The 26,813-nt window shown below is 39.6% G+C and overlaps 1 protein-coding gene and 1 long non-coding RNA gene across 3 annotated transcripts in view; one reads left to right on the forward strand and one right to left on the reverse strand.

The window, feature by feature from the left end:
• The first annotated feature begins 2,379 nt into the window (after window positions 1-2,379).
• Window positions 2,380-26,813, forward strand: part of LOC122779517 — a 59,193-nt gene continuing 34,759 nt past the window's right edge. Inside the window, exons 1-3 of the long non-coding RNA XR_006361576.1 lie at window positions 2,380-2,428; window positions 3,660-3,750; window positions 21,150-21,311. This is a non-coding gene — a long non-coding RNA (uncharacterized LOC122779517). The remainder of the gene's footprint in view (window positions 2,429-3,659; window positions 3,751-21,149; window positions 21,312-26,813) is intronic.
• On the reverse strand, window positions 8,975-19,662 carry pitx1 (paired-like homeodomain 1). Of its 2 annotated transcripts, XM_044041952.1 has the most exons (5): window positions 19,526-19,662; window positions 18,993-19,047; window positions 14,738-14,896; window positions 13,524-13,726; window positions 8,975-10,325 (listed from the first exon to the last, which is right to left on the reverse strand). In XM_044041952.1, the coding sequence occupies exons 2-5, from the start codon at window positions 19,036-19,038 to the stop codon at window positions 9,777-9,779; spliced, it is 957 nt and encodes a 318-aa protein (XP_043897887.1). In that variant the 5' UTR covers window positions 19,039-19,047; window positions 19,526-19,662; the 3' UTR covers window positions 8,975-9,776. The 2 variants fall into 2 exon arrangements, with proteins under 2 accessions (XP_043897887.1, XP_043897888.1); XM_044041953.1 differs by lacking the exon at window positions 14,738-14,896.

Below are 26,813 nucleotides of genomic sequence, written 5' to 3' on the forward strand. Positions count from 1 at the left end.
CTTTGAGATGACAAACAAACACGTTTATTCTTTATATGGTGTGAAAGTTCATTATGTCTACGGGTTGAACTTAGCAGGTCACGCCTCCGTAACAACAGCTGATAAGGCACGCCGCCACCTACTGTAACATCAGGTGACTGTTTTGAGGAAGGTGGAAGATACACGGCACTTTTAATGCACTTTGAGGTGTACGAAGGACAGGTACGACCTAAATAATAGTAATCCTAGTTCTTTTATTACATTTTTAATGCACTTTTTGATGTATTTTTTTAAATGTGTCCTAAACTGCTGCTTACTGGCTGCAGGAACTGAGTTTATAATTGAAAGGTCCTGCTTTATAGTGACAGTGGCTGCATACGAATGTGTTCAATATCCAAATGTTTAGAAACCAAATTAAAATGCTGACTTTTGAAGGTCGTTGTCTCAATTTTAATGGGAATTAAATCACAGAATGCAGTCATGCAACATAACATATGTGTGTAAAATAAAATGTATATGATATTTAATACAGTATTTTATTACTACTTTAAATATTAGGTGAAATGTTTTGATGTCGCTGCTTTATGACATCCCTACTTATTTCCTCCATGTGTGCGTGTGTGTGTGTGTGTGTGTTTCAAAGAGAGAGCGACAGTTAAGCTGAAGGATTTTTGTGTTTTTTTTTGTTTTTTTTTCATCTTTGTCTCCTGAAATGACAGGAAGTGACACTGCTACTATAACACATGATGTTGTGATGAGTTAAGAAGTCAGATGACTGGGCTCACTTTAAGATAAATAAAGTATGTCAAAGTGGATCCAGTGAGTTATCGTTCTTTACTCAGCCACCCACAGCTCTCACACACACACACACACACACACACACACACACAAGTCACTGCAGAACTCCACATAGTCCCTAATCCCAAAATGACTGTCATGTGTCAGCTCTGTCAGAGTCACTGTGGTACAGAAATACACAGAGTCTCAGGTGGTAATTACACGATTTTCTCAGGACACGTGTAATTACAGTCATTTACGCTGTTGTACTTGGGCTTGCAGCAGCACGCTGCACACGGCCAAACGCTCATTTCACTGTGAGAACCAGTGCTTTAGCTCCTTAAATCAAAAAGAATCTCTCTCTCTCTCTCTCTCTCTACACAGCACAGAGTAAATGTTGGTTTTCGAAGCATCAGGTTCACTTTTACCTCGAAATAGATGAATACAGATCATTTATTTTCAGGTCACGTGGAACAAAGAGCTGGCCACATTTAGACGCTATGAGTAATGTTAGTTTTTGGAAATCCGTGAAGAATTGTAAGATAAACGGAATTAAAAAATACTGGGCTGTGGCCAGAATGACACACACACACACACACACACACCACTAAACTTTCCTTTCATGCTCTTTTTATTTCAGTCACACTGTAGTGGATTAAAAAAATCTTCACTCTACAACACTGAATCTCCATGAAGTAAAATAGATAGAAAAGGTGTAATAGATGTAAAAATGTTTAAGATGATAGAAATAGAATAATATATACAATGTTGAGAGTATGTAATCAGAATATATATGTGCAGAGTAGACAGTGTTTGCCTTCATGTATTAAACCAGCAGGTTTATGCTACAGCTGCCCTCAAATCACAGCATTGGTAATTATCTATATACTTTTTTTATGTGTCTGTAAAGGTTAATTCACCAGTATGTATAAGTTGTATTCTATTTTTAATGCTAAAATATAAAATTATTGTTATTTATCCCAGAAATAGTGAAGCACATTATTTTTTTTTTATTAAGATGTTAAATTATAGTTCATGTTATTCTTCACAGATGCTTTTAACCCAGAATGAGTTGTTTCTTATGTGTGTTTTAGATTATTTTCTTATTTTTCTTTTATATTACTGTTAAATTAAATTAAATGCTTCTTTTATTGGCTTGTATGTGTATGTCTGTTAGCTCATCATTAGCCCCCTCATTGCTGTGCTTTATAAATGAAATTGGACTGGATTGGATTCTCGCTGAGTCTCAGAGAAGAAGTGCAGTGGTCCGGCTCACATCTGGGCATAAAACAGGTGAATTATAGTTTGTTATAATTTGCCAAATGAATGACAATAACACATTTTTGAAAGATTTCTATCTCGACTCCTGCAGCAGGATCCGCCCTTTCATTTACCCACTGATTGGACACACCTGTCGTAGAAGAGCGTGCTAAAGTAAAAACAGTGTCTGTGTCCAAATACAAAACTAGTTAAGAGAAATCATGAAGTAAAACATAAATGCAACAACCAGTTTAATAAAAAACAAACAAACAAACATTTCATCTAAATTTAATCTAGACACCCCTCCCACTTCAGAAAGATGGTACAACCAGGAAGTAGAAAAAGGGCGGGATAGCTGCTGGAGGAAATGCTTTTGCTGGAGGAAAATCTGCAGACAAGTTTATACACAGAGGTAAAAACAAGGCCTTTAAAGTTCCAGCTGCTCTTTATGTCTTATTATCATGAAACATGAAATTGTTGATTGTTGTGGTAGAAGCACTGCTCATTGTTTTTGTTTGTTTGTTTGTTTCACGCTAATTTCACAGGCATGTTAATCCCTGTTAATCCCACTACATCAGCAATTGTCTGCACAGACAATTTAAGTGAAACTATCTTTACAGTTAAGTTGTTGTGAGGTTAACATTGTTTTACTACCACATGTCTTTTATTAATATATTATATATATATTAATATATGTAACTTTCATCATGGATTCATTTGGTGATTGTTTGGTTCATGAAATGTCACAAAATGGAGAAAAAAAAACAACAACCCATCTTTGTAAAACGTCAAAAAAGGCTTCTGTTCAAGCCAGCCTATTCAAATGGGGGCCCGTATGCCACAGTTGGCCCTTAGCTAACTTTGTTGTGGCCCAGCCTGTGGTTAAAAAACGAGAGAGACTTTCCACTGTCCCTCAAAGATCCCTGCAGTCGTCTGATAGCTTTGATAGCAGTGTTTGTTCTTTTGTGTTCTGTTAAAGACACTGAGATGTTTGTGGCTCGTGTATATAACCGTGGTTCCACTGCCCTGCTCCGACACACCTGATCCACATGAGCAGCTCGTTATCGGGCGTCTGCAGAGCTTTGATGACGAGCTGTTCATCTGGATCAGGTGTGTTAAACCATGTCAAAATGCTTTCATAGCTGATGCAATACTAATGTACGGTGGCCTGGAAGTGCAAACCAGTTTTACAAAACACTTTAAATAAATTAACAATTTAATTTTTGTAAACACATTTAAATGTGACCTAAAAGTGATAAAAGATAAGACACATTCAAACTGCCAAGACAACAGTTGAATGAACAGTGAAGGTTATGGCAAAGGTTTCATACAAGATGTAGTAAAAAAGCAGAAGTCTGTTGCTCTTATTTTGAAAGCCAGGTTGAAAGGAAGTGGTGCTATATAAGATTGGCTGATTGGTTTGAACTTCCAGGCCACTGTAGTTTAGCAGTGATACCACTGACTAATAAATGTATAGATATCCAAAAATATGGCTCGTTAAATTGGCTGAAAATAGATTTTGTGCTACTCATTGTTTGTATTTGCCGGTTTGTTAATCCACATTAAATGACCAGATTTTCGCTATCATTTTTCCCAGTGCGCTGTCAAAGTGTCTCCTCAGTTTCATTTTATTTCATTCACAGGAGGGATTCTGCAGAGACTCTCTCTGTACATGTGGTGCCGTGACCGAAGACGTGGCAACATCTGTCAACATTTACTGCTGGAGATAAAAAGGTACATTTTCTTTGGCGTATTGATAGGATTTAATTTTTCTCAATCCTTTAACACATAATCCTCATAATGTCCATATCATTTTAACCATGAAAGGACCAGAAATGGTCCCGTAACTAAGTGCTTTTGCCCATTTTTCCAGAATAACTTTCAATATCCAGCAGTTTTTTACAACTAACTGCATGTTAATTGAGTGTTTTTAACAATTTAAAATGAAGATATTTAGGGAGAAAAACACTGCAGTTGAACACAAACGACAGATGTGTGTTTTACATTTGAATTTTGAACAGCATAAAACATATTTACAATCAAAAAAATGTGCATAAACAGGCCAGGTTTTTGTAACTCTCTCCTCTCTGGCGACATTCTCCAGCTTCCTGTGTGAAATTACCGTAATAACACATGTTGTGCAACTTCTTAGCTCTCAGAAAGCGTTGGAACAAAAACCGTCGCCTAATTATGGTAATGCAAAGTTATGATTTAACGACTAAAATGACTTTAAATGTTCCCTTCACTTGTATAGTGAGTTTAAATGCCGCTTCATGTCATTGTGAACACTATATAGAGAGTAAATTAGGCTTCAACTCTCATGTGAACCCTGGACATTAAAGTGCTGCTATAACCATAACCATGGAGGAAGACCTCAGACGACCACGGCAGGTGGTTTTAGTGAAAAGTTCCACTTCATTTTAAAGGTGTGGTGGATTTTTGAGGTCATGGCTCCGTGTTCTGTATATTGTCCTGTTGTTCAAACTGTTCCTATAACTGTGGAAGCAGCTAACTATATTCCTCAAAATGTGAGTGCACGTTGTGCATCATTTCCCCCCAAAAGAGGAACCAAAGAGGCTTAGAGTGCTTTTTTTTCTTACTGTCCTTCTTTATTCATTATACGGTTAATTAACGGCTCATTTGTCACAATAGTTAAAGTGAGATTTTGCATTTCTTGAGCAGCAAAAACCTGCAGCTCAAGGATAAACTGTCTTAGAGTCAGTCACCTGTAGCCGGTGACTGTATCTCTTTGTGCTTTGGTTACGACACCTCTGAAAAGTGAGATAAAATAACGCCATGTGCATTTTTGAAGCAAGCAAAAGCAAAACCGTCTTATTTGTGATCAGAGTGTCATGTCATCAGTAATCCAAAGGTAATCTAATGTCAGCAGCAGCAGTTCAGGATGTTCAGATGTTGTCTGAGAGTTTCAGAACATGTTTATACTCCTGCAAAATGCTGACCATTCAGCAACCTTTTAATAAATCATTCACATTTAATAGCCAAAGCATACCTGAGTTTTTGGACTGAAAGCACATTTTCCATTTTCCGTTTGCTGCCATTTATTTCAGTCTGGTATCAAAATCAACCTGCAGAGACTTGAACGACTGGAACGATGTGTCTTAAAAAAACCAACAATATATCACAGTGTCTGCTTTTCTGTTCCCGGTGATTGTTGTGTCATCATTTTTTTGTTTATTGTGATGCACGACGTGCCTTGTTCTTGTTTAAACTTTCTTTGCATGAATGGAAACTAATGGCTTCATGGAAGATTTGTTAAAAATATTCATAACGTGTTCAGTCAGCACGTCGCTGTCTCTCGGTGTTTGCCTCACACCCAGAGGAAGATATAAACACGAGGAGAAGATGAAGGCCCGGTGCTGCCATTTTGTCCTAATCGTCCCCCGATGATTGGCCTTTGATCACAGAGTCCTGTATTGTTACGCGACAGAGTCTCGCCTGTGCTTCTGGATAAACTGCAGATTAAGATGTAAACAGGGACTCTGGTGTGTTTATCGAGCGCCGCAGCTGTAGCCCAGACTTCAGGTTCACGACGAGCAGCTCCTGAGGTTCTGTGGCAGCGGTCGCTGCAGCGGCAGGAGACGAACAGAAGCTGCAGTCATCGCTGAGCGAAGGCCACTGTTTTTGCCCGGCTTGTTTTGTGGATTAGGGACGGATCACGTGGGGGGGGGCAGGGAGGGGAGACGGAGAGAGACTGCTCAGATGTCACTCGCATGCAAAATGCATGTCGTACAGCTTTGAGTGTTTATTTTTAAAGTTGTGGTGGTATTTGTTGATTTAATCGCGTGCCTCTTTGAAGAGACTTGCATTTAACCTACTTTATATGGAAATAATTGGTCTTATTTATTTGTGTCTTAGTCTAATAACCTCATCTGTGGTTATATTTAACTCTACTCATAATGATAATGAAGAAAATATGGGAGCCCGATGTCATGACATCACCCAGAGGAATCTGTTTTGAAGCCTCAAGATTCAGTTTGGCTGCTGGTGCCATGTTGATGTTTTAGTTGCCTACATTTATTGTATGATGGCAGCAGTTAAGTCACAATAAATCATCTATTTTCCTCTAAAAATGAGACCATTAACTCCTCAGGTAAACGTTTACTGACATTATAAATCAAGAGAGAAGTTCTCATTTTCCCATAGGCAGTCCTTTTTTGCCCCCTCTAGTGGCCGTTCCATATATTCATATTTCCTGCTTGTCTTCAGGACATGGTTTTTACACTCTTGGCACCAGGACATTATGTCCTTGCAGCAGCTGGAAAACCAAGAAACTCGGCCCTATAGGTTTTATTTTATGCTAAAGATAAATATTTAAAAGTATATTCACCGTGTGAGTACAAAAAGTCCATACAATCAAAGTAGTAGTATTAAGATGATGTTACTCGTCATTGTTGGGACTTTTTTGAACATTATTTGGACGAGTGTGTGACATGTGTAAATGTACAGCAGGAAAGTCAATGTTGTCTTTTGAAGTATGTGGTGATTGTAGTGTCTCCTTCATGTGCTCTTAAAACATATTATTGCATTTTAATCTGCAGTGTAAAGGAAACGCTGGAACACTTTCAGAGTCCTGTTTGGTGACAGGAAGTTGTTTGTCTGCAAACATAGTTTTTCAGTCAGTGTGAAAAAGAACATCAAACATATTTCTTCATTAATCTCTTAATCTAACTTCCTCACATATTTCTATTCTATTCTGTGTTGTAAATCTATGGACTCCTTACCGAGGAAACTCTAGTTCAAATATTTACCAGCTATAAAGTGCTTTTGTTGAACTTTGCCCTCAGGATCAGGCGCGTGCACGCCCGGCCTAATGGGGAACAATAATTATAGGTAACATTTACTGCGCGTGCTTTTCTTTTCGTTTCGAACCGCGGGTGACTTTTGTTTCCACGTCAAAATAATAAACTATTTTAAAAAAATCAATCAAAAGTATGAAGCTGCCGTTATGACACCCAGTGCGCATGCCCCGTACTGAGTAAACTCGCCGTGCACGCGGGCGCGCCCAAGGAAAGAATTTGAAGCCGCGCGCTGCTGATGTTACTGTTGTGACTTGTTACAAATGACAAAAAAGGAGCCTGAGTGATCACGTGACGCCGTGAAGGAAACAAAGAGCTGCAGGAATAGAAACAGCACGTGTTATAAATAGACTTATTATTATTAGTGTGGAATTTACGTCACAAAGGTTTTTATCCTCATCCAAACGCGTCCTGACTCACTTTTAACCAATAAAACTCAGACTTTTTTAAATCATGGAAGGCATATAATCACCAAAATGCTCCCTGTAATTATCCACGCGCTTTAAGCTAGAATTATTATTGAGCCTGTGTTGATAAATGAACTATAAACAACCGCTCAAAAAACCTCCAGATAAATAAGACTTTGTTGTAGAATGACATATGAATGTCAGGCACACATATGGACAAATATGGAATAAAATGTGACATGAAAGCACTTCAACCTGTGATAAAACGTTAAATACTAATAAGAGCATGTAAAAGGCAAATGGTCAAATATTTGGGCCTGTAGGACACACAATACCCATTAAATGAAAATAAATAATGTATTTTAGGATGTGGAATAAAGAAAATAGTATAGAAAAATAAAATGGCAAAAAGAAACAACCAACTAGTCATATATTACAGTATATAAAGGGATTAAAACTGCATATCACTGTCATATTTAACATATGTAATAGTCCTTCAGGTTTTATTAGTAATGCGTCTGTTTATGTGTGAATGGTTTATTAAAGTGCCTCCATAATCCAAACTCTGCCCTCACTTATCAGTTAAACACACAATCACCGCCGCCTCATGTTCCTCGCGCGCTAATATCAGTCTAATGTGAGTAATATAGATATGAGGATTTCTGCAGGTGTCAGAAAACAAGATATGGTATTGATTGATTTTTGTGTGTGAACAAACACGCGCGAGACTTTTGCCAGCAGAAGTGTTCTCTTCTTCCTTGACACTTTTTCTTGCAGACACTGAAGTCTGTGTTTTTAGTATTTAAACTTGTTTATTCTGCTTTTTTTTAGTCTGTCAATAACCTATAAATATACAAGTTGGCCTGCACCTCCAAGTTGAGACACTAAAACAGTGTGTGTTTCTAAAGTAAAGAGCCCAATTTAACCCTTAGGACTAGGTCTAATATCCACTAAGCACACAAAAAGCTTTTCAAAAACAACCTATGCAAAAATATTATACGTTATTGTACCCTTTTCACCTAAATCTGACCTATTGTGTTGAATTATTACAACCAGGATGTCAATGATTAGCAGCGACACTTATCACAGTGCCATCTAGTGGAAATAGATTTTTTTTCAATCTGAGAGTAGTAAAAATGATAAATTCCGAGACAAAAGCCCAAGATTGACAGCAGATATAATAAAATGCATGCATTATGCTTCAAATTTACAGTTTGAATGGGTTTTTAATGGGACATTTTTTGCGCTTAACGGTGCGAGAGTAACACTTGTTTGTACACAATGATTTTTAGCATCACTGTAGGAGCTTAGCCGGAAATAACAAGATCAAATAAGAATACACAAACTGCCAACAGTCATCCATGCCATATACATGACCACAGCCAAATTTATCCAAAAAAAAGAAAAGAATGGAATGTGCGTAAAATACACACAACACCCTCTAAGGATTAAATCATGCATGTGCCTAATTAAGAGCATTTTTTAGTTGTAAATTATTTTGGACACTATATCTAAATATGGGCCTGAATAAGACGATTTCAAAGGAACATATCATTTGATGTTTCTAGGGGAAAAAAACAAACTTCAAATAATAATAAAAAGCCGCGAAATTCACATTAAAATATTAGAAAATGTCACTGTTTTCGATGTAATCTCTATTAGATTGAGTGGATCGTGTGGATCTTTTTTTTTACTCCACAAATAGTCGTCTAAAACATGTCATTGAAATAAACCTCTTTTCCTGCAGTTTATTCAAACAAACACGTTGCCATAAACACACGAGGACTGCATGGGAATCACCTTTGTATACAGCTGAGGCGAAAGCACTCACTTCTGCAGAGTCTTCACAAAAAAACACGTTGCACTCAAATCAAACACGACTTCTTTTTTTTCCTTTTTCTCCTTTTTGATGAAAACAAATGTTAAAAATAAGCCATGGTGTTTAAAGTGAAGTGAACGGGACGCGTCATTTCCTGTAGAGACGGTAAATACAAAGCACACATAAGCAAGTATAAAATATGTACAAGACAGAGTAGATTTCTTCTTTTTTTTTGTTTGTTCCTCTCTGAGTTTGGACTCAAACAGGCTCGACACTTTTATTACACTTATTTGTCAGGTTACGCAAATCCTCATTTTTTTGGTCGAGAAAAGTCCCAAGAAAAGTCTTCAAAAGCAAGCAAAAATCAAAAATCAAAAATCCCACGGTGTGTTATGTAAAGCCTGTATATATTTACATTTATAAATGTACAATGCAGCAACGGTACACTTCATCTTCATCATTTTTTAAAAAGGATATTTCTATTGCTGTGCAAGTTCACTGGTAATCACATAAAACCCGCATAATCCATGTTTTTTCTCTTTTTTTTATGAAAATGATTGCAACTCTTCCAGTTGTCTTTGTTTTTTTTTGTTGTTTTTTTTAGTTTTCTCCAAAGCGCAGGTACAGCCTCTCTATAAGCTCCGCTCCTCACATATATATATATATATTTATATTTATTCATATTTATAAAAAAGTGAAGGCCCCGCGTTGGTCCCGTCAGCTGTTGTACTGACAGGCGTTCAGGCTGGAACCAGGACTCTGCAGGCCGCTGTATCCAAACGTCGGATGCTGCTTGGATTTGAGTCTGAGCGTCGCCAGACTGGAGTTGCACGTGTCCCGGTAAACGCTGTACGGAGAGCCGGGAGGCCCGTACGGACACGCGGACGAGGACATGGCGGAGTTGATGCCGGAGGTGCCGATCCCGTTCAGATTGCTGATGTTGTTGAGGCCCGGCGTGGGCATCCCCGGCACGGCGGAGTGGCCCATGCCGGACGCCATGGTCATGGAGGAGATGGAGTTGGGCGCGGAGAACATGGACTGCGACGTGAGCGGACTCATGGAGTTGAAGAAGGTGAAGTTCTTGGTGGACAGCGGCGCCGGGGTGAGGCCCTTGTTGGTCCAGTTGTTGTAGGTGTAGGCCGGGTACATGTCGTCGTAGGGCTGCATGAGGCCGCTGAACTGCGGCAGGTAGCTGTTCTTGCACAGGTCCATCTGCTGGTTCCGCTCCCGCTTCCTCCACTTGGCGCGGCGGTTCTTGAACCAGACCTGCGGGAGACGCACAGCGTTAGAACTGCGGAGGTGGAGCCGAGGTCAACTGACCGACCTCGTGACCTTCATGTTCACTGACCAGATAATTCAATTAATTATTAACTCTCAAATATTTACTAATTCAATTTAGTTCTAATCCTTAGCACACACACACGCACACATACTGTTACATAGTTTTATTACACTTAATAAAATGGTACAATTATAGTTTTATTACCCTGTAGTTTCTTTATTGTTGGACTACACTTTTGTATATTCACGATTAGTATGCAGTTTTTTTTTCGTAATTATAAGATTGATTATTTATTGCCATTTAATCCTGCAACTCTTAAATGTCCACGTGACTTAGGGATGTTTATCTTTTATTATATTTATTAAAGCATCAATTCTAAGATAAAAGTGCTGAAAAATATAGTATATTCATTTTAGTTTTTTATATATACAGTTATTTTGTACAAACGTGTTGAACAGGCATTATTTATATATAATTAAAATAAATATGTAACTATAAGCACAATCTTTCTTAATTAATAATTATTTTTATTATTGACCACCTCCCCCTGAAATGTCTGCACACGCCACTGTCTCAGGGTCTAAATTGAAAACTTATCAGTGTAATTATGTCATTTTAAAAATTGCTAATAACCTACACTCTCTCGAAGCTCACGTGGCACTAATGAAACACACAAAAAAGTAACTTTTCACGAACGCAGTGCTGCGGCTGCTCTCAAAATCTCTGTCATTTCTTTAAAATAGAAACAAATAAATAAAAACAATCGTGATGGTTCTATTTGATTAGACTCAGTTTTTTTTGGTGGTAAATATTTGAGGCACAATCAGGATGGTGAAGCTGCAGGACCAGATTCATTAAATTCAACATTTGCTTAATGTTTGTAAACACACAGACACACACACACTTATTTATTTATGCTCACACAAAAATGTGTTTGATCCAAGTGAAATGTTTCCATGAGCTCGTTTAATTCTTTCCCCCCTCCAAATGTGAACACTTTAAATGATCTTAATTGTCTGAAAATCCACGCAGTCATTGCGCTGTGCAGAGATGAGCAGCTCCTTCAGCCTCTCATATATTTATATAAATATAATATACAGACCTTCACTTGTTCATTGTGTTTAAATGAACAGCAGCAGCAAACCTAATCCTAACAGCTATATCCCTTTCAAACTTCTGCTTTTCTAGTTTTATTTTCAATTTCAATAAATGAGCTGTGGAAGTTAAAATAAATTATATATAAATGGCCTTATAATAAAGTTATAAAAAGTGATTCATAAATAACACATTCTTAGTTGAGCTAGAGTTGAATAAACAAACATTTCTATAACTCTTGCATAACAATAAAATGATGCCTTCACTTGTGTGTATGTAGGTCACGCTGCCTAAAATAAGAGCACCTCGTATACAGCGCGAGTCAAACACACGCGCACTGTGGATGGATGTAATATGAATCAGAAGAGTGTCTCTGGATTCCCTCCGCGCTTATCGAATCCTGACAAAAGAGGCGTTAGTGCACGCGCTCTCTCCCTCCGCGAGTCATTTTTAATTCATAGTAGTAACAGTTTACAAGTGGTATCATCACATACGGCGCGCAGAAGCTATTTATAGCCGCACAGGGAACGCGGTGCTGCGGACAAATTGTCCACAAAGACGAGGGGGAAAAAACACGCAGAGTGTGTGTCATAGCAACGCGCGCATTCCACTTTCTGGAGCGAGCAGAAAGCGTGAAAATCCCCACAAAATTCATCACCTTTTTGTGTTTTTAATGTCACATTAACGAGCCAATTATTCTCATAACGCAATCTCATGGTATTTGTCCGTCAGGATGTCCTGATTAAAATAACTCACGAGATTAAGATCAAGTACAAACACTTTGAAATGTCTAAATAATCCACATGAATGGATCATTAAATCTGCGCGCGCTGTGTCAATCTCTTTTTTAATCTTTTATTTTTTAATCCCACAACAATAAAAGGCAGTGTTGTAATACACACCCTTTTTGGATTAAAGAAGGGAAAATAATCCAGCTCTCCAAACTTCTGGATCTGGGTTTTTTTTCCCTTTTACTTAAAAACAAACAAACAAAAAAAAAACATGCATGCATTTTTTTATGCAATCTGAGACTGGATTACGTGAGGTTCGACATTTCATGCTACCTTTTTATCCAGGCCCTGACTGTGTATGTTTAATCTCCGATTATTAAACATTTAAAAGTACAACTTGTGAGTGCATGTTGCGGATATATAACTATAACTGCGGTTCTGTTCAACACACACACACAGACACACATGCAGCCGCAGGTAAATCTGGCGACCATGCAGAAGAGAAGCGTTTACTCCACGGAGAGTTTTTCTGGGTTAAGACTGATGATGAGGTCATTAGCAGACAAATCCTCCTTCACTGGTTCCATTAGCAGCGTAAAAAGGAAGCATTTGTCTTCTCTAACAGGAAGACAGCTTCCTGTCTACAAAAGAAAATATAAACGTGTTTAAATGTTGATTGTGTTCAAATTATTATATGAATAAAAATAAAAGACATTCTGCTTTATTAAACTGTGTTTCGGCAAACAATGCTTTAAACCAATTTTTAAATACTACATTCACATTTAAATTTACTGCACCATCAAATTGGAGGAGAGAAATTTTTTTTCTAGGAGATTTGTATTTTTTTCCAGAAAACGCAAAATTAACATTAAAGTTTGTCCATTTCGTCATGGCCAGCACCGTTGTTTCACATATTGCGTGGGGTTTCTCCTCCGGGTTCTCCGGTTTCCTCCCAGAATCCAAAAACATGCCAGAGGTTAATTAGACACTCTAGATTCATGACCGTGGGTGTGAATGTGATAGTGAATGTTGTTCGTGTCTGTGTTGTTGGGGCGACTGACATGGCGACCTGTCCAGATTGTAACCTCAGATTGAGCCTCGTGTGGAGGATAAAGCGGTAAACGAGAAGGAGTGAGAGTTTGGTAAAATTGCAATAATGAATTTATGAATAATTGTGTTATTCCTTATTTATTTTCTTTCGTATTAATTTAGTCTAGGGTTAATTTAATTTGCTTTGGTGATTGCGTAAGAATGTTCTACCGCTCGTATTTGCTCCAAATCATTTGCAAGATTTTCATTACGCACGTATTACGCACACTTTACGCACGGACGGCGGTCAGCCTGCTGGCCTCTTACCCGGACTCTGGCCTCGGTCAGGTTTGTCCACACAGCGATCTCCTCCCTGGTGCTCATGTCCGGGTAGCGGTTCCTCTGAAAAGTGGCCTCCAGCTCCTGCAGCTGCTGGCTGGTGAAGTGAGTCCGCTGCCGTCGCTGCTTCTTCTTCTTGGGGTCGTCCGCGTTGCCGTCATCGCTCCTGTGCTCGGCACTCCTCTCCTTCTCTGTGGACCATAAATCAGACTGATATCACAGCTGAATTCTACTTAAAATAACATCTAAATAACGAATGAAAATCAAGAGCTTTCCGTGTGAAAACATCTGAAAATGACGCGTAAGCAAAGTAAAGCTGTAAACAAATATTTTACTATGCACTTCATTAAAGAAAAAGCACACGCTTGAGCTGGGAAGTGAGAGTTTAAAACCAAATATTTATAAAGCTGTGTAGTAGTTGTGTCTCGCTGCTGTTGAACACACTTGGTTCTGCCTTCAGTCAATAAGACTTTCTTTATGACAAGGTCTCATCACTCTTATCTCTGCTATCTGCTGTTCGTGTCCTAACAAGATTGCCTCATTAAACTGAAGCATCAACACGTGCAAAGGTTAATCACTTAAAAAAAAGAAATGCCCAGTTTTTGAATGTTTGCCAAAAAATAAAAAAGCCTAAAATGAAATGTTTTTAATTCAGTGAACAAAGACCAGAACAAAGGAGGAAAAAAAACCTCCAAGAATTATTATACGAAGCTGCTTTGAGTTAACATTGTCTCTTAGTCCAGATTTGATGGACCTAATATTTATAGCTTGTGTTAATGCATTTACTAAAAGCAGGCCAGGCTGTTGTGCACATTTTTCCCTGACAGGCCTCTGGATCCTGCCAAGCACTGAGTCCAGCCAGCGCAATAAACAAAAACGAGGGTGTAACTGCTCCAAGAAACAGACTATCACCGATATTCTGTTGTGTTTATGCGCGTTAAGCTCCAACGAGAGCAGAACTAAGATTAACTGAGTGTATCTGTGAGGATTTCATACATATCTTTGCAGTGAGATTAAGTAAACAGTGGGACAAAGAGCTCTAAATGGCGTCTTTTTTCCGTATAGCGACATTAACGTGGCTTAACTTGACGTTTGTGTGTCAGTTCAGCGCACACCTGCACACGAGGAGACGTACAAAAGGAAAAGTTATTGCACTTGTAAAGAAGGAATCGAGTTGCTGAAAGCACTCTGGGACTGTGTACCTGCCAACTCTGTGTCTGAAGACTCGCTGCTTGAGTTCTCTAAAGTGTCTCGACTGCTGTTTGACGTTCTCGGTAAATGAAACGCGGGGGCCACGTCGCGGGAAGACGGCGGCGGCGGCGCTCTCACTGCCTCTGCGATTCTGTCCAAATTCATCACACCTTGAAGAGAAGGATGCGTATAGAGAGGAAACGAGGTGAATCCTGGAGTTGCACAAGGCTTTCCTCAAAGCAGCAGCGCTGCACAAAAGTCAAAACTCCTCCCGCTGCCAGACGCACACCACGACATGGGAGGATGGACCATGCAGGGAGAATTTCCACCAGAGTTCTTCAACCCAACTAAGACAAAATAACGTCCCACTTGTCAAGCTCTCGTGCAGCAGTGTCGGCCCAGTGCGCTCTCCTTCTACCGCTGCAGGAAAAAGCTTGTGCCCGCTGTGAGCGAGAGGAAGCTCCAGCTCTCCAACCCACACACGAGATCCACCCATCGGCTCAGTTTAACCTCCCCAAAATGAGCAGTCCCCACCCACATGTCCACTGCAAGAAAACCCGTCCACCCAAACAACACGCCACTGACGTCTGACGTCACACTGGAGCCAATGGTGAGAATAAAAGACGACTTTAATTAGTTTAACTATGAAGGAAAACGTCTTAATTTGGTTGACGAACACGTGAAGTGATTAATAACAGTCATAATTCTTAACTCGTGAGTCCACCGCAGTGGCAGGGACAACGTTGGGTTCTAGCGTCATTTTTTGCAGCGTTTACCTGACATTTTTCTGGCGTCGGGAGCGCGCATTGTAACGCGCTGCTCAGAGTAAAATGGGCCTTTTATTCACGCTGGCATGTTTGAATGTGAGCAGTGAAACGCAGCCACACACGCACACACGCAGTATATCCACTGCAGTGAATAAACATTTGCTGTCACGGCCCTGTTGAGTCTCTGTGGAATTAGAGGTGCCCACAGTGATAAGGAGATTGATGTTGGTGTTGGTGACTGAGCGCTAAAATAAAAACCCCGAGAAGCCACGATGGAACACAGGATGTGTTTCAGCTCGTGTTTTCTGTGCCAGGACTTTACACTGACACTCATTTCTGCCGAAAAATGTCGGTGAATAATTTTCTGTTGACAGAACATCTGTCTTCGAACTTCAAGCCAAACAAAAGTGTTCACTGATGTTCCGGTTCTATAATCTAGATAATCTAAATCACCTACGAACTATATCTCTGTGGACGGCTCGTGTGAAGTGAGAGGAAACCTTGGTGTCACCAATCACTTAATTGGTTACTAGCGTGTTACTATTTATAGGCTTATCTGTCTGTCCACAATGGGGACTGCAACTATTTGGGGAATTTGGAACTTGAATCCCATTCAGCCACGTGGGGTAATTTAGATAAAAGTGTCATTGAGCCACAAGGGAATTTAACCTATAGAAGATAAATTGTTCTTTATATTGTTTATAAGTTGCAGTGTCAGTGTGTTTTCTGGTCATTGCGCGCAAAAACGAAGCAGCCAGGTCAAAAAAACTCAGACGAAAGTTGAGGTTATACTTCTACACTACAAGAAATTACATTTATTTTATTTAGTTCAATACAAGTAGTGATGCCTATTATATTTTTTTTTTAGCTTCCTGATCACTTAGTTTTCTCACCTGGGCCCTCGATGAAGCGCATGGGCCAATATTCGCGTAATACACCAACAAACTCTTGGACATGTTATTGTAGTTTCCGTAAACTTGGCACAGAGAAAAACAAATGTGATATCACAGGTTTTTGTCAAATTGTAGAGGCAGCACTTTCTGATACTATGGAGAACAAATGCAATCCAAGTCATTGCACACTTAACTCCAACTCTATAGCCTCATCGCTTTAGACTCGGACTATCACCGGCGCCAGTCTTGAGTATTTTCGGCCATTGTGTGACAGGAGATCCCGGTCCGACCAGAAAACTCCCCTGAAGGCCCCTTCAAAAAGACAATTGTGTGTAAGCTCTCAGCAAGCAGCAGGCTTTTCTCTGTAATATTTGCTCAGCGAGTCCCTGCACAGACCATGTTCGAGAGAGAGAGCGAGACACACACACACACACACACACACACACACACACACACACTCACACACGCGCGGACCCTGTGTTTCATTTCCACACATTACAGGTCAGACGTGATTTAAATGAATGGAAAAAAAATCCATTCTTTCCAAAGTTGATTTAAAAAGCAGATTCCAGCTCCTTGTGTGCAGTCATGGTCTGCAACAAAGTCCAAGCCTCACATGTCTCATGTGTTTCACTGATTAAGTTTTGATTAAGACTAAAAACACACTGGGAAAGTGTTTGAATTAAACATTTAATGTTAAAATAACAGTAAATTTGACTTTACTCCAGTGCGTAAAGCAGATTGTATCAATAACCCCATTTACGCAGCGTAAATCTTTAAGTCTTTGAATATTAAAGTGACAGTTGATGAGTTTATTTAACACAGCTCCATTGCTTAGACTGTTTAAAGATATAGAGTTAAATTTAACACCGTTCCAAAGTGTAAATAAACTATCTTAATGTTGCTTTAACACCACAATATTTAACTGAACTGCCTCTGGTCAGGAAAACTTTCTCTCGACTCATTGTGCCACATTGTCACGTGCGTAAAAATGGTTATTTTGGGGATTCAGCTGCAGGATTTGACCCAAACACAAGAGTATAAGCGGAAAAGCAGCAGCAGTAGCAGTAGATGATGCATTATGTAATTATGTGACCTGGCCGTCGTGGTCACCCATGTCGTGTCAGCAGGTGGTTTTTACTATGCAGGCTGCCAGGGTTGAATGGCGACGTGTTCGCTGGAAGTTACTGGGTTTACGCATCGCTGTTGGCTGCGCGGGATTTGTTTTAGCAGAGTTGTGACCTTTTAGAATCTCCCCCCAAAAATCACTGTAGCATAAATAAACAACAAAAGTGTTCTCTGTGGAAAGTCTCAGGTCTTTTCATCATGATTTTGTTTAAAAAACTCAAATCCAACTGTCCACACTGTGGGATAATAAAGGATTCTCCAGCCTCTCTGTGCCACAGCAGGGATATTACCGGCTGATAGATGGTGAGAGGACATTCTAAAGAGTCCTCATCCCTGCCCGCGTCCCGCTCCTCCTCTGCTGTGGAGGGCACTTGCGTGTGATGGATGATTTAAAAAGCCTTTCCATCCGGCAGGACAGGTTAAAGGCCAGTGGCAAAGCAAACACTCATATTTTTTACTCCCACGAGTGAAAATAAACTCGGCGTTAATCACACGCCAAACACGCATTAAAGTGGCGCACCTTTTTTTTTATCTAAATGAATAGACTTTGAAGAGAAGGTGAGAGCGCTGCCAACAAACAAAAGCATATAGAAAATTAAAGTAGAGGGGGAGAAGAGTGAAGGCCAGGTGTAACTGGACACGGTGCGTAACTGGAGAAGGACAGGGCTGATTATTGCCTTGGTGATGGCTTCACTGCTCGGTCCAAGGCCTGTTTGACCTGGAGCCTGACAACCAACAAACAACCTGACCGAGAGGACGCAGGTGTAAATAAAACAATTGACCTTCAGTGCGGGACCACCTGCAGGAGACAAATGTCTTAAAAATAAAACCTTTTACACTCTTTGATAGAGCTTACATCTGTGCATATATTCACCACAGCCTTTGGTTCAATATAACACAAAATACAGTTTGGTTTGAGTGGGAATGAGTTGTAAGTTTTTGTCCAAACACGAGTAAAATTAAGCTTCGTTTTAACAAAAGCTGCCAAAAACAAATCAATGTATTTCATAGAATTCGCCTGCTTTAAATGTGTATCTTACATCTCCATGTACTTGGTCTGTAATTACATCAAGACTTAGAGAAAAAAAACCTTTTTATTTCATCATCTAAATCCGCATTTATGGCAATAAAACAAAAGTCTGTTCATTCTCATTCAACTTCTTTTTTTTGTTCTCCATCTGGTTCGATTTTTTAAACAAAGGCAAAAAAAAAAAAAGATGCCAGTGCATCGTCATCATGTAACCAGCAACAAAAACAACTGCTTTCTTCTTATTTGTGCACGCGGATTCTCACCGTTTGCATCTCATTATATTATTCCCACACATCCGAGTGTCATAAATGCCCCGAGCCTGAATTCATCACACTTAAATGCCATGGAAACACAGACCAATAGAAGGCCAAGACTTTATCAGTCTGTAGTTTTGTCACAGGTGATGGATGTAAAACAAAAAAACTTTATTATGAATCGAAAATCATACCTGGGTCCCCGCAAGAAATCACATTCTTCGACAGATTCATTTCCATTCCAGTTTCCTAAAAAAAAATCAAATAACAGTCAATATCACATTTAAAATGAAGATGCACTTTAATGCTTTTAAGGATAAATCTGAGGCAGTTACATATATATGATTTACACACACACACACACGGATCTAAAGGAATCCCTTTGCTGTTTAATGACCTCAGTAAATCTCTGGTTAACGTTACATCACAGTCATCTTCATGCTGACACTAACAAGCGGTTCAAATCCAGAAATGGTCGCTTTTTTTTTTTACTCCTCAGACTTCGGTCACTGCAGCCTCTTTGACCCCAGCTCAGATGAACCGGATTGATTTGAACCTTCGACATTTTCTCCAGCACGGCTCACATTAGCCACACACACACACACACACACACACACACACAACGCTCCCAAACTTAATCTGAGCGACTCCACAAAAAAAATAATCACAAATTCAGAGACCACGCAACCAAAATGTGCATGTGTGTGTTTTTTTTGTTTAAACTCACCAGTTGTTTCCCAGCAGAGACAGACGCGACACACACACACACACACACGCAGATAATAATAAAAAAGGAGGAATAAAGCCTCAGAGTTTCTCCATGCAGGTGTCCAAGTAAATCCACCGTGCGCGTAAACGCTGCGTCCGCGGTAATCAGCGCTTTGCTTGCTTATCTGCGGCGCTGCCTTGGTTTTCTTTGCCGGCGCTCCGCAGCACGCCTTGTGGTGACGTCACGACACCGCAACCACCACCAGCAGCAGCCAGCACCCGCACCACCACGCTCCCTCCCTCCCCCCACACCCCCAACAGACGCCGCCATCACCTCATCTCCACATCTTCATCCTCATGCAGATAGAGTTCCATTCTTCATCCTCCACTTCTGCTGGTTTCTTGACCTTCATTATAAACATTTGTCATCTTTCCTCAGTTTCTACATTCCTACATCTGTCCACATTCTTACCCTCATTTAAGAGCACGTGAAGGAAAAAAGAAACATATATTAAAAGTGTTATTTATTATAACAATTGTATTATATTTTTCTTTTTTCCTCAGTCAAAATAAGGAATATCATTTAATTTTAAAACGATTATTTCCTCGTTAATCTCTGAATGTGTGAACTGTGACGCAGACGCTGCGAAGAAAAACTGTTTCGGTGTGGAACGTTTTTGAGGATTAAGGGATTTTCTGATGTACATTAAGAGAACCTTAAAGAATCTTCTTTGTGTCAAAAGTTCCTTAAATGAACAAACCCCTGATTTATCTTAAACTGAAAACGGCGAGATCCTGATATGTTCATGTTTACTGAGGTACATAAATATATAATATATAATTAAATGTACATTTATTTGAATATTTCCAACTTCATCACTGTACATTATGTATATGATCATTTGTTTGTGCAGCACGAAAAAGCACAGTATTAGTATTGAGTTCATCTCCAGATTCAGTCCTTCATTAATATTACATTTTATTCGATTATTATAAAACAAATTTTAACGATGACAAATCATTAGTCACTAATATTTGCATTGTACACAATTAATTACAGAACATTTTTGAATGATGTCCTTATTGTATTTATTCTGCGGTTTAAATCCTTTAAAATCTTTTTTTATTAATACATTGTTAAACTGCATCACATGGGGTCATTGAGACTGTAAAACACAAGTTATTTGTTACTCTTATTATTATTATATTATTATTATTATTATTATTGGACAAAAGGCCTAAAAAGGTGAAGGCGCACACTGGGTCACAAGAAACCGAGATTACAGGAGATTGAGGTTAAACGGGGAAGGATTAAAACATGTAATAATGGTCATAATAAAATACGAGTTAAATCTAAATCACATAGTTAATAAAATAAAATATCAATGCCAGTTTCCTTGTTGCGTGATTGATAATTGAGACAAAACCTCTTTTTTGGGCTAGATTTTTCAGCCTTGACTGTGGAGTGCGTTCCTCTCTGTGTCTGTGACACACAACAGTTCCAGCTCCGCATTCTTTGCTGCACAAGCTCCTTCTTTTGGCCTGAGACATGAGAGAAAGTGTGAAATGTGTCCCACCCTTTACAACTCTCTCTCTCTCTCTCTCTAACCCTTTCTTTCTTTCTTTTTTTTAACTCGGCCCAGAGCTGCGCACGAAGCAAGGCCCGGCTCTGAGAGAGGAACCGCGGGGTGATTAAAGTGGAGCTGCGGGGCCTCTTCCTCCAGGACACGGTCAAAGCTTTTTCTTCTTCTTCTGATGCCTCTGCACACGGAGGAGAGGACTCTCTCACCTGTCCTTAAATACACGTAAGCACTTTTTTGTCCCCCATTTTAATTCTCAGGAGGAAACAGGAACTGACAAATGATCCTTCAGACTTTACAAAGTTCACATTTGTATAATTCTCAATAGACCGTTATTGTTCTTGTGGTGTGTGATATGAGTGTAAACAATAAAAAAAACAGCATAAAAACAAACATTATCTGCAAAAAAACAAACTGAAACACCAAAAATGAAATATCCTGACTGGTATGTGCCGAGAAATCCAGTCTGGAAGCCTGAGTTTCCTCCAGAGCACGTTTTCCTCATCTGTTTAAATAATTTTCAGCATAATTTGCATTAAATAATAATAATAATGATAATAACCAGCTAAAAGGGTGCTTGTTCCACACTTAAGTTTACAGTATATTGATTGCATGTATATCCCTGCATTAGTCTGCACATGCTTTTAAACCTGAATGTCACCATGTAGTTTGAAGTTTGAAGATATAAATGTGTGTGTGAGGCCTCGGTATATGATGATTCTGCCTATGGGCTCGTTAGCAGGCAACTGTATCCACAGAATAGCAGTAATAGTCAGTATCAGCCTGTGTAATTGTCTACCTGTGAGGCCTGCATTGCTAAATAATGAGTCCCCCACACACACACACACACACACACACACACATTTTCTATAATTAGGCAGTAGGCAGGCAGGTATAGGAGAATGCTGTGATTACTCAACGAGTGACTCGAGGAGTTAAGTAGTACCCTGAAGGTGAGGCCGTGGCCTCATCTCTCCTGTGCAAATAGGTGGAGGGATTATTCAGCCCCGTTTTGAGTGAGTGTGTGTGTGTGTGTGTGAAGGGGATGTAGTGTGTGTGTGTGTGTGTGTCTGTGTCTGATGGTCACCTCAGCAGCGTAAATAGTTATTCCTAAATAACAGAAGGGCTTGGTCCATGCTGCTGCGTGTGTGTGTGTGTGTGTGTGTGGAAAACAAGCTCACACCCTGTCACAAGGACGAGGCAAAAGTGTTTGGTCCAGGTCTCTGGCACCAGGATGAAGGGACGCAGGGGCAGCTTTTTTTCATACTATAAAATCAGAATCAGCTTTATTGTATTGTATTATATCTATAGTATGAGTGCACATACAAGGAATTAGTCTTATGTCCATGTCTATACTTATAATATACACACTTACGTGCAGCTATAGGAGGTAGAGAAGTGTGAAATGTAGAAGCTCCAGACTCAAGAACTCTTTCTTTCCCACTCCTAAACAGCTGATAGGAGTTATAATAATAGACATGTATCACTGACCTCATGACCCGTACTATCATTTTGCACGTTAAGTTTCTTGTGCACATCTTCAGTTTGCACATCTATACATATAATTGTCATCGTTTCATAATTCATTGTCTATAACAGACATATTATGTTATTTTATTACTTTAAATACTTATTCTTTATTTATCAAGTTTTAAGTTTAAACCACAAAAAATGTACAATATATGTACATTTTTCAATATACACAATATGCACAATATACAACAAAAGAAACGGAACAAAACAAACTGCCAGCCCACAAAAGTATAAACATGGAAAAATTACAGTTATAAATGTCAGTCCATCACTTCAAATGTTCTCAATAAAAGGTCCCCAAACTTCCAGGAACTTGTAGTGAGTGTGTGACAGAGTATATTGAATTTCTTCCAGATAAATACAGGAAACCATATAATCAATATTTTTAAAACAAGTAGGAGAAACTGATTTCCAATCTCTAAGAAGAGCTCTTTTTTTGCTACGACCACAAACATAAGGGCTTGTTGTTGTGACAAGGGAAGAATATTATCAGAAGACTGTCAGGGATCAACTGTTTACTGCATATAACACAAGTGGGAAAATGTTAAAGCTTAGGGCAACTACTTATCTTTTTTTAAAAAATATTTATCTATTTCTTTTGACTTTTAATAACGCAGCATTTGTGTGCACGTCAAAGAATTTCCTTGTGCCCAGAAACATGTTATCATAAACTCTTTGAGTCTAGGACATGACAGTTTAAACAAAGTGTTATCCCTAACTTTAACCATAACTAGTTAATACCTAATCTGCATATACACACACACACACACAGTGTTTACAATTGGAACAAGGAATTGAGTAAATGATACTGTAAATAAACCTCTTGTCTGTTCCTTCTCGTCACTCAAACCCTTGGACTTCAGCTCGCTCCTCGTCCAGGACAATCATAATAAAGCAGAGCTGGTGGCATTAGTGTGTAAGGCCTGTTTCCGCTGAGTGGAGTGAGAGGAGCTTTTGAACCGCGTGTCAACCAGACTCTGTAGAATCAATCAGCAGGGGTTGCATGGGCAGCTCCACAGAGATGGAAAGCCCTTTGTGGAGCCGTGTCGCCGTGTCTCTCACTCTTGAGCTTGAGCCCGAGAGGCTGCCCGCTCACCCACGAGCCAAACACCCGACAACCGACCTGCACAGCACAGCGTGCATTAAGTTTCCACTATACTATGGATATTCACTTCAAACACATGTGACCAGTTGAGGATGAAGTCATCCTCTCATCACTGGTGCTATTATGAGGAATAGATGCTTCCCATTTTCCCCTTTCCCCCATTTTTTTCCTTTTCAAACCCATTGAAATATATGCTGAAAACACACATGTCACAGACTCCAATCAGCAGTGAAATTAGTGATGTTTTGATTACGCGCAGGACTCAGAGATTACTAATGTAAACAGCACTCGTGCATAATCATCATTTCGAGAAGGGGGCATCATCCCTTTTTTTCCACGTTCTCCAAACTCGGCGGGCCTCGTCGGGCTTAGTGCTGATGAGAGTCGGACGTCCAACTTCCACTTTCTCATCTGAGCATGAACCTCGTGCCCACGCGGCTAAAGTGACATTTCCTTTCTGAGGGAACGTTGAAACGAGCGACCACCAGAAAGTGCCCGCCCTCTCCACCGCGTATGGATAAAAATGTCTTTCTTTAGGGCAAGATTATCCATTATCGTTGGCTGCTGCGCTGAAACAGATAATTCATTGTTTGGATAAAGATTGACAGCAGTTTATTCACGAATATCAAACTTTTCAAACTGCTGACTCCTCAGAAGGAGCAGTGCTTTAACTTTAACCTTTAACCCCTTGAGAATGGCACACTCTGCAACCACAAGCTCTATTTGAATACTTTGGGTGTCACAGTAAAAGGGAACACTTGTGTGATTTGTTAAGATGTGTAAATATCTGTACATGTAAGAGTATCTCTTTGAAATGATGCAGACAAAGCTCTAAAATTCAATCCAATCAAAGTACAAGTTTGACTTTGATCAAGTGAAGCAAAACAAAATTAGAGCATTTTTTAAGAGGCACCAAATTAACTAAAACACCAAAACATGAGTGTTTTCTTGATATAATCTGGGGTGTAAAGTTAATGGACACTGGATTAGGGATGAAATTATAAATACCCTTATCATATCTGCAAAATCATGTTTTTACTCACATTTTAATTTAGCTGATGCTTTCTAATCCGAGAAGCAATTTGCTCGACTGGATTTTGCCAAAAATACAAAAATCTGAACAATTGGAGATTTTCTATTGCAATCACGGAATAATAAATCAAAGATGGCTGACACAGGGCGGCAAGGAGTTTCCTGTTTGAACTTCAGTACCCCAAAATCTGTCATTTTATGTCTTATCTCTTTTTAACATGAATATGTTTAAACGTAAAGTTTATACAGAGGCTATAAGAAAGTTTCTTATATCCATTTTTTTGTGAAAACAACACATTTCCACCAACTATAAAAACACACCGCAGCAAGAAAAGTACTCAAAATCAAACACGGTCTAATTTTGTGACTTCTGCACAATTATTGCTACTTTATATCACTACTGAAAATGCAATATAAAATTAATCATAACTTTGAATCAACAACCCATGAGAAGGTTTTTTTAAAGCCTGAATATGTGACTTATAAACATACACTCACACACATGCACGCACAGGATGTCCATATAAGGAGTTGTGTATTATTCCCATGGCAAATTACTATGGGTGCACCAGCGGCACTCATCTCTGCCACGTGAGAACTAAGGGTTAAACTTGGATAATGAGCTTAGACCATAGCATTCATGAGCCAAAGAAGTCTTCTTTCTCTGTGTTACCGCAGTGTTTGTTGTCGTTGTGTTTTGTGTTGTTTTGTTATCAAACTATCAAAGGAAAGCGGACCAGTGGCTCCGTGGTCTACGGGCAAACCAATTAGCTCCTTGAGGATTGGGTCCAACGTGTACTCCTGCAGGCCAGCAGGAGTTCATGTCCAGAGGCAAAGGTCTTAAAAGCAAACCATCACAGTGCTCTGCACGATTAGGCTCTAAGCCATGGATATTTATTCCACAATGAGAATCTCCATATCTGTTTATCCCCTCAATCCACCTGCATCTATAAATGATAAAAGCTAATCCAGAGGCGCAGGCCTGCTTAGTATTCAGAAACACCAGCAGCTACATGAAGCAAACGCTGCTATAACATCTGCGTCGTCCCAAATGGGATTAAAGTACTGATTTCACTCAATGAGAGTGTGATGTGTGTGTGTGTGTGTGTGGTTGGAGCTCTTTATTCCTCACAACCTCATTGATTATCAGTCTTTATAGAAAAAAATTTTTTTTTCCTGCTTCAGTTTTTGATAGATTGTTTTATTTACCGTCTTCCTCCAACATCTGGATTGTGGCCTCTGCCGCGGCACGCAGCGCTGAACAAGCTTGGCTGTGGCTCAGTGAGCTTGGAGATTTATGGCGGAGGCTTATAGCACTCTGCTGTGTTAGGGATAGCATTGCCCTGCAGTCCCACTGCGATTGCTGTGCTCTCTCCCTTCATCATTTTTGCTCTCAGTCCATCCAGCCTCTGGCTCATCAGGGGGGGAAACTGTCCACCCCCTGCTTCCCCTCTCAGTCTGCATCTGTCACCAGTGAGCGACAATAAAAACGGGAGGATTTTGGCCCAAACATGCTGCTTTACATTTGAGTCATTTTAAGAGCAGATTATCTGAGGCAGGATTATGGGATTATATCTGTTTTTAGACGGCGCTGCCAAAAGTTGCAACAGATGAAAGAAAGAAATCATTTGCATAATTTTTTGGGGGCTTTGCCCGTTTCTGCTAAAGGTGCAGTCCATGTGTCAGAGTGAAATAAGATTGGACCTTATCCATTTCAAATGTTCCTCGTCTGAGTGAGTTATGCTTGTACCTGTTGCTGGAGGTCATTGTGACATGACTGCTCGTGAAGATCCAGTACCTGTTCTCTGGCTGCCTGTAGCAAATAGTTACTGCTCAACGTCTTTTTGACTTTTTAGACAAAAGCAGCTTGTCCAATTCTTTTCCCAAATATCTTGCCTGGAGTATAATGTAACGTGTTGTACATGAGGGTGGATTTCATGATGAGTTGCTTTTGGCACGGGCCGCGTGAAGCTTACTCGGCATTTGGTTTTTTTGGCACTTGCCGCTGTTTGACATGTCTTTAGATTATGATAAGAGTGTTTATAACACACGGATGT

The sequence above is a fragment of the Solea senegalensis genome, linkage group LG13 (genome assembly GCF_019176455.1).
Source record: "Solea senegalensis isolate Sse05_10M linkage group LG13, IFAPA_SoseM_1, whole genome shotgun sequence".
Taxonomy (NCBI): domain Eukaryota; kingdom Metazoa; phylum Chordata; class Actinopteri; order Pleuronectiformes; family Soleidae; genus Solea; species Solea senegalensis.

What these genes read in the sequence shown, in the direction of transcription:
- pitx1 (XM_044041952.1), bottom strand. Translation starts at nt 19,038, where the DNA reads ATGGAAATGAATCTGTCGAAGAATGTGATTTCTTGCGGGGACCCAG. An exon ending in GATTTCTTGCGGGGACCCAG is followed by an intron (nt 14,897 to 18,992) that starts GTATGATTTTCG and finishes CTTCTCTTCAAG; the next exon opens with GTGTGATGAATTTGGACAGA. An exon ending in TGACCGAGGCCAGAGTCCGG is followed by an intron (nt 10,326 to 13,523) that starts GTAAGAGGCCAG and finishes CGTCTCCCGCAG; the next exon opens with GTCTGGTTCAAGAACCGCCG.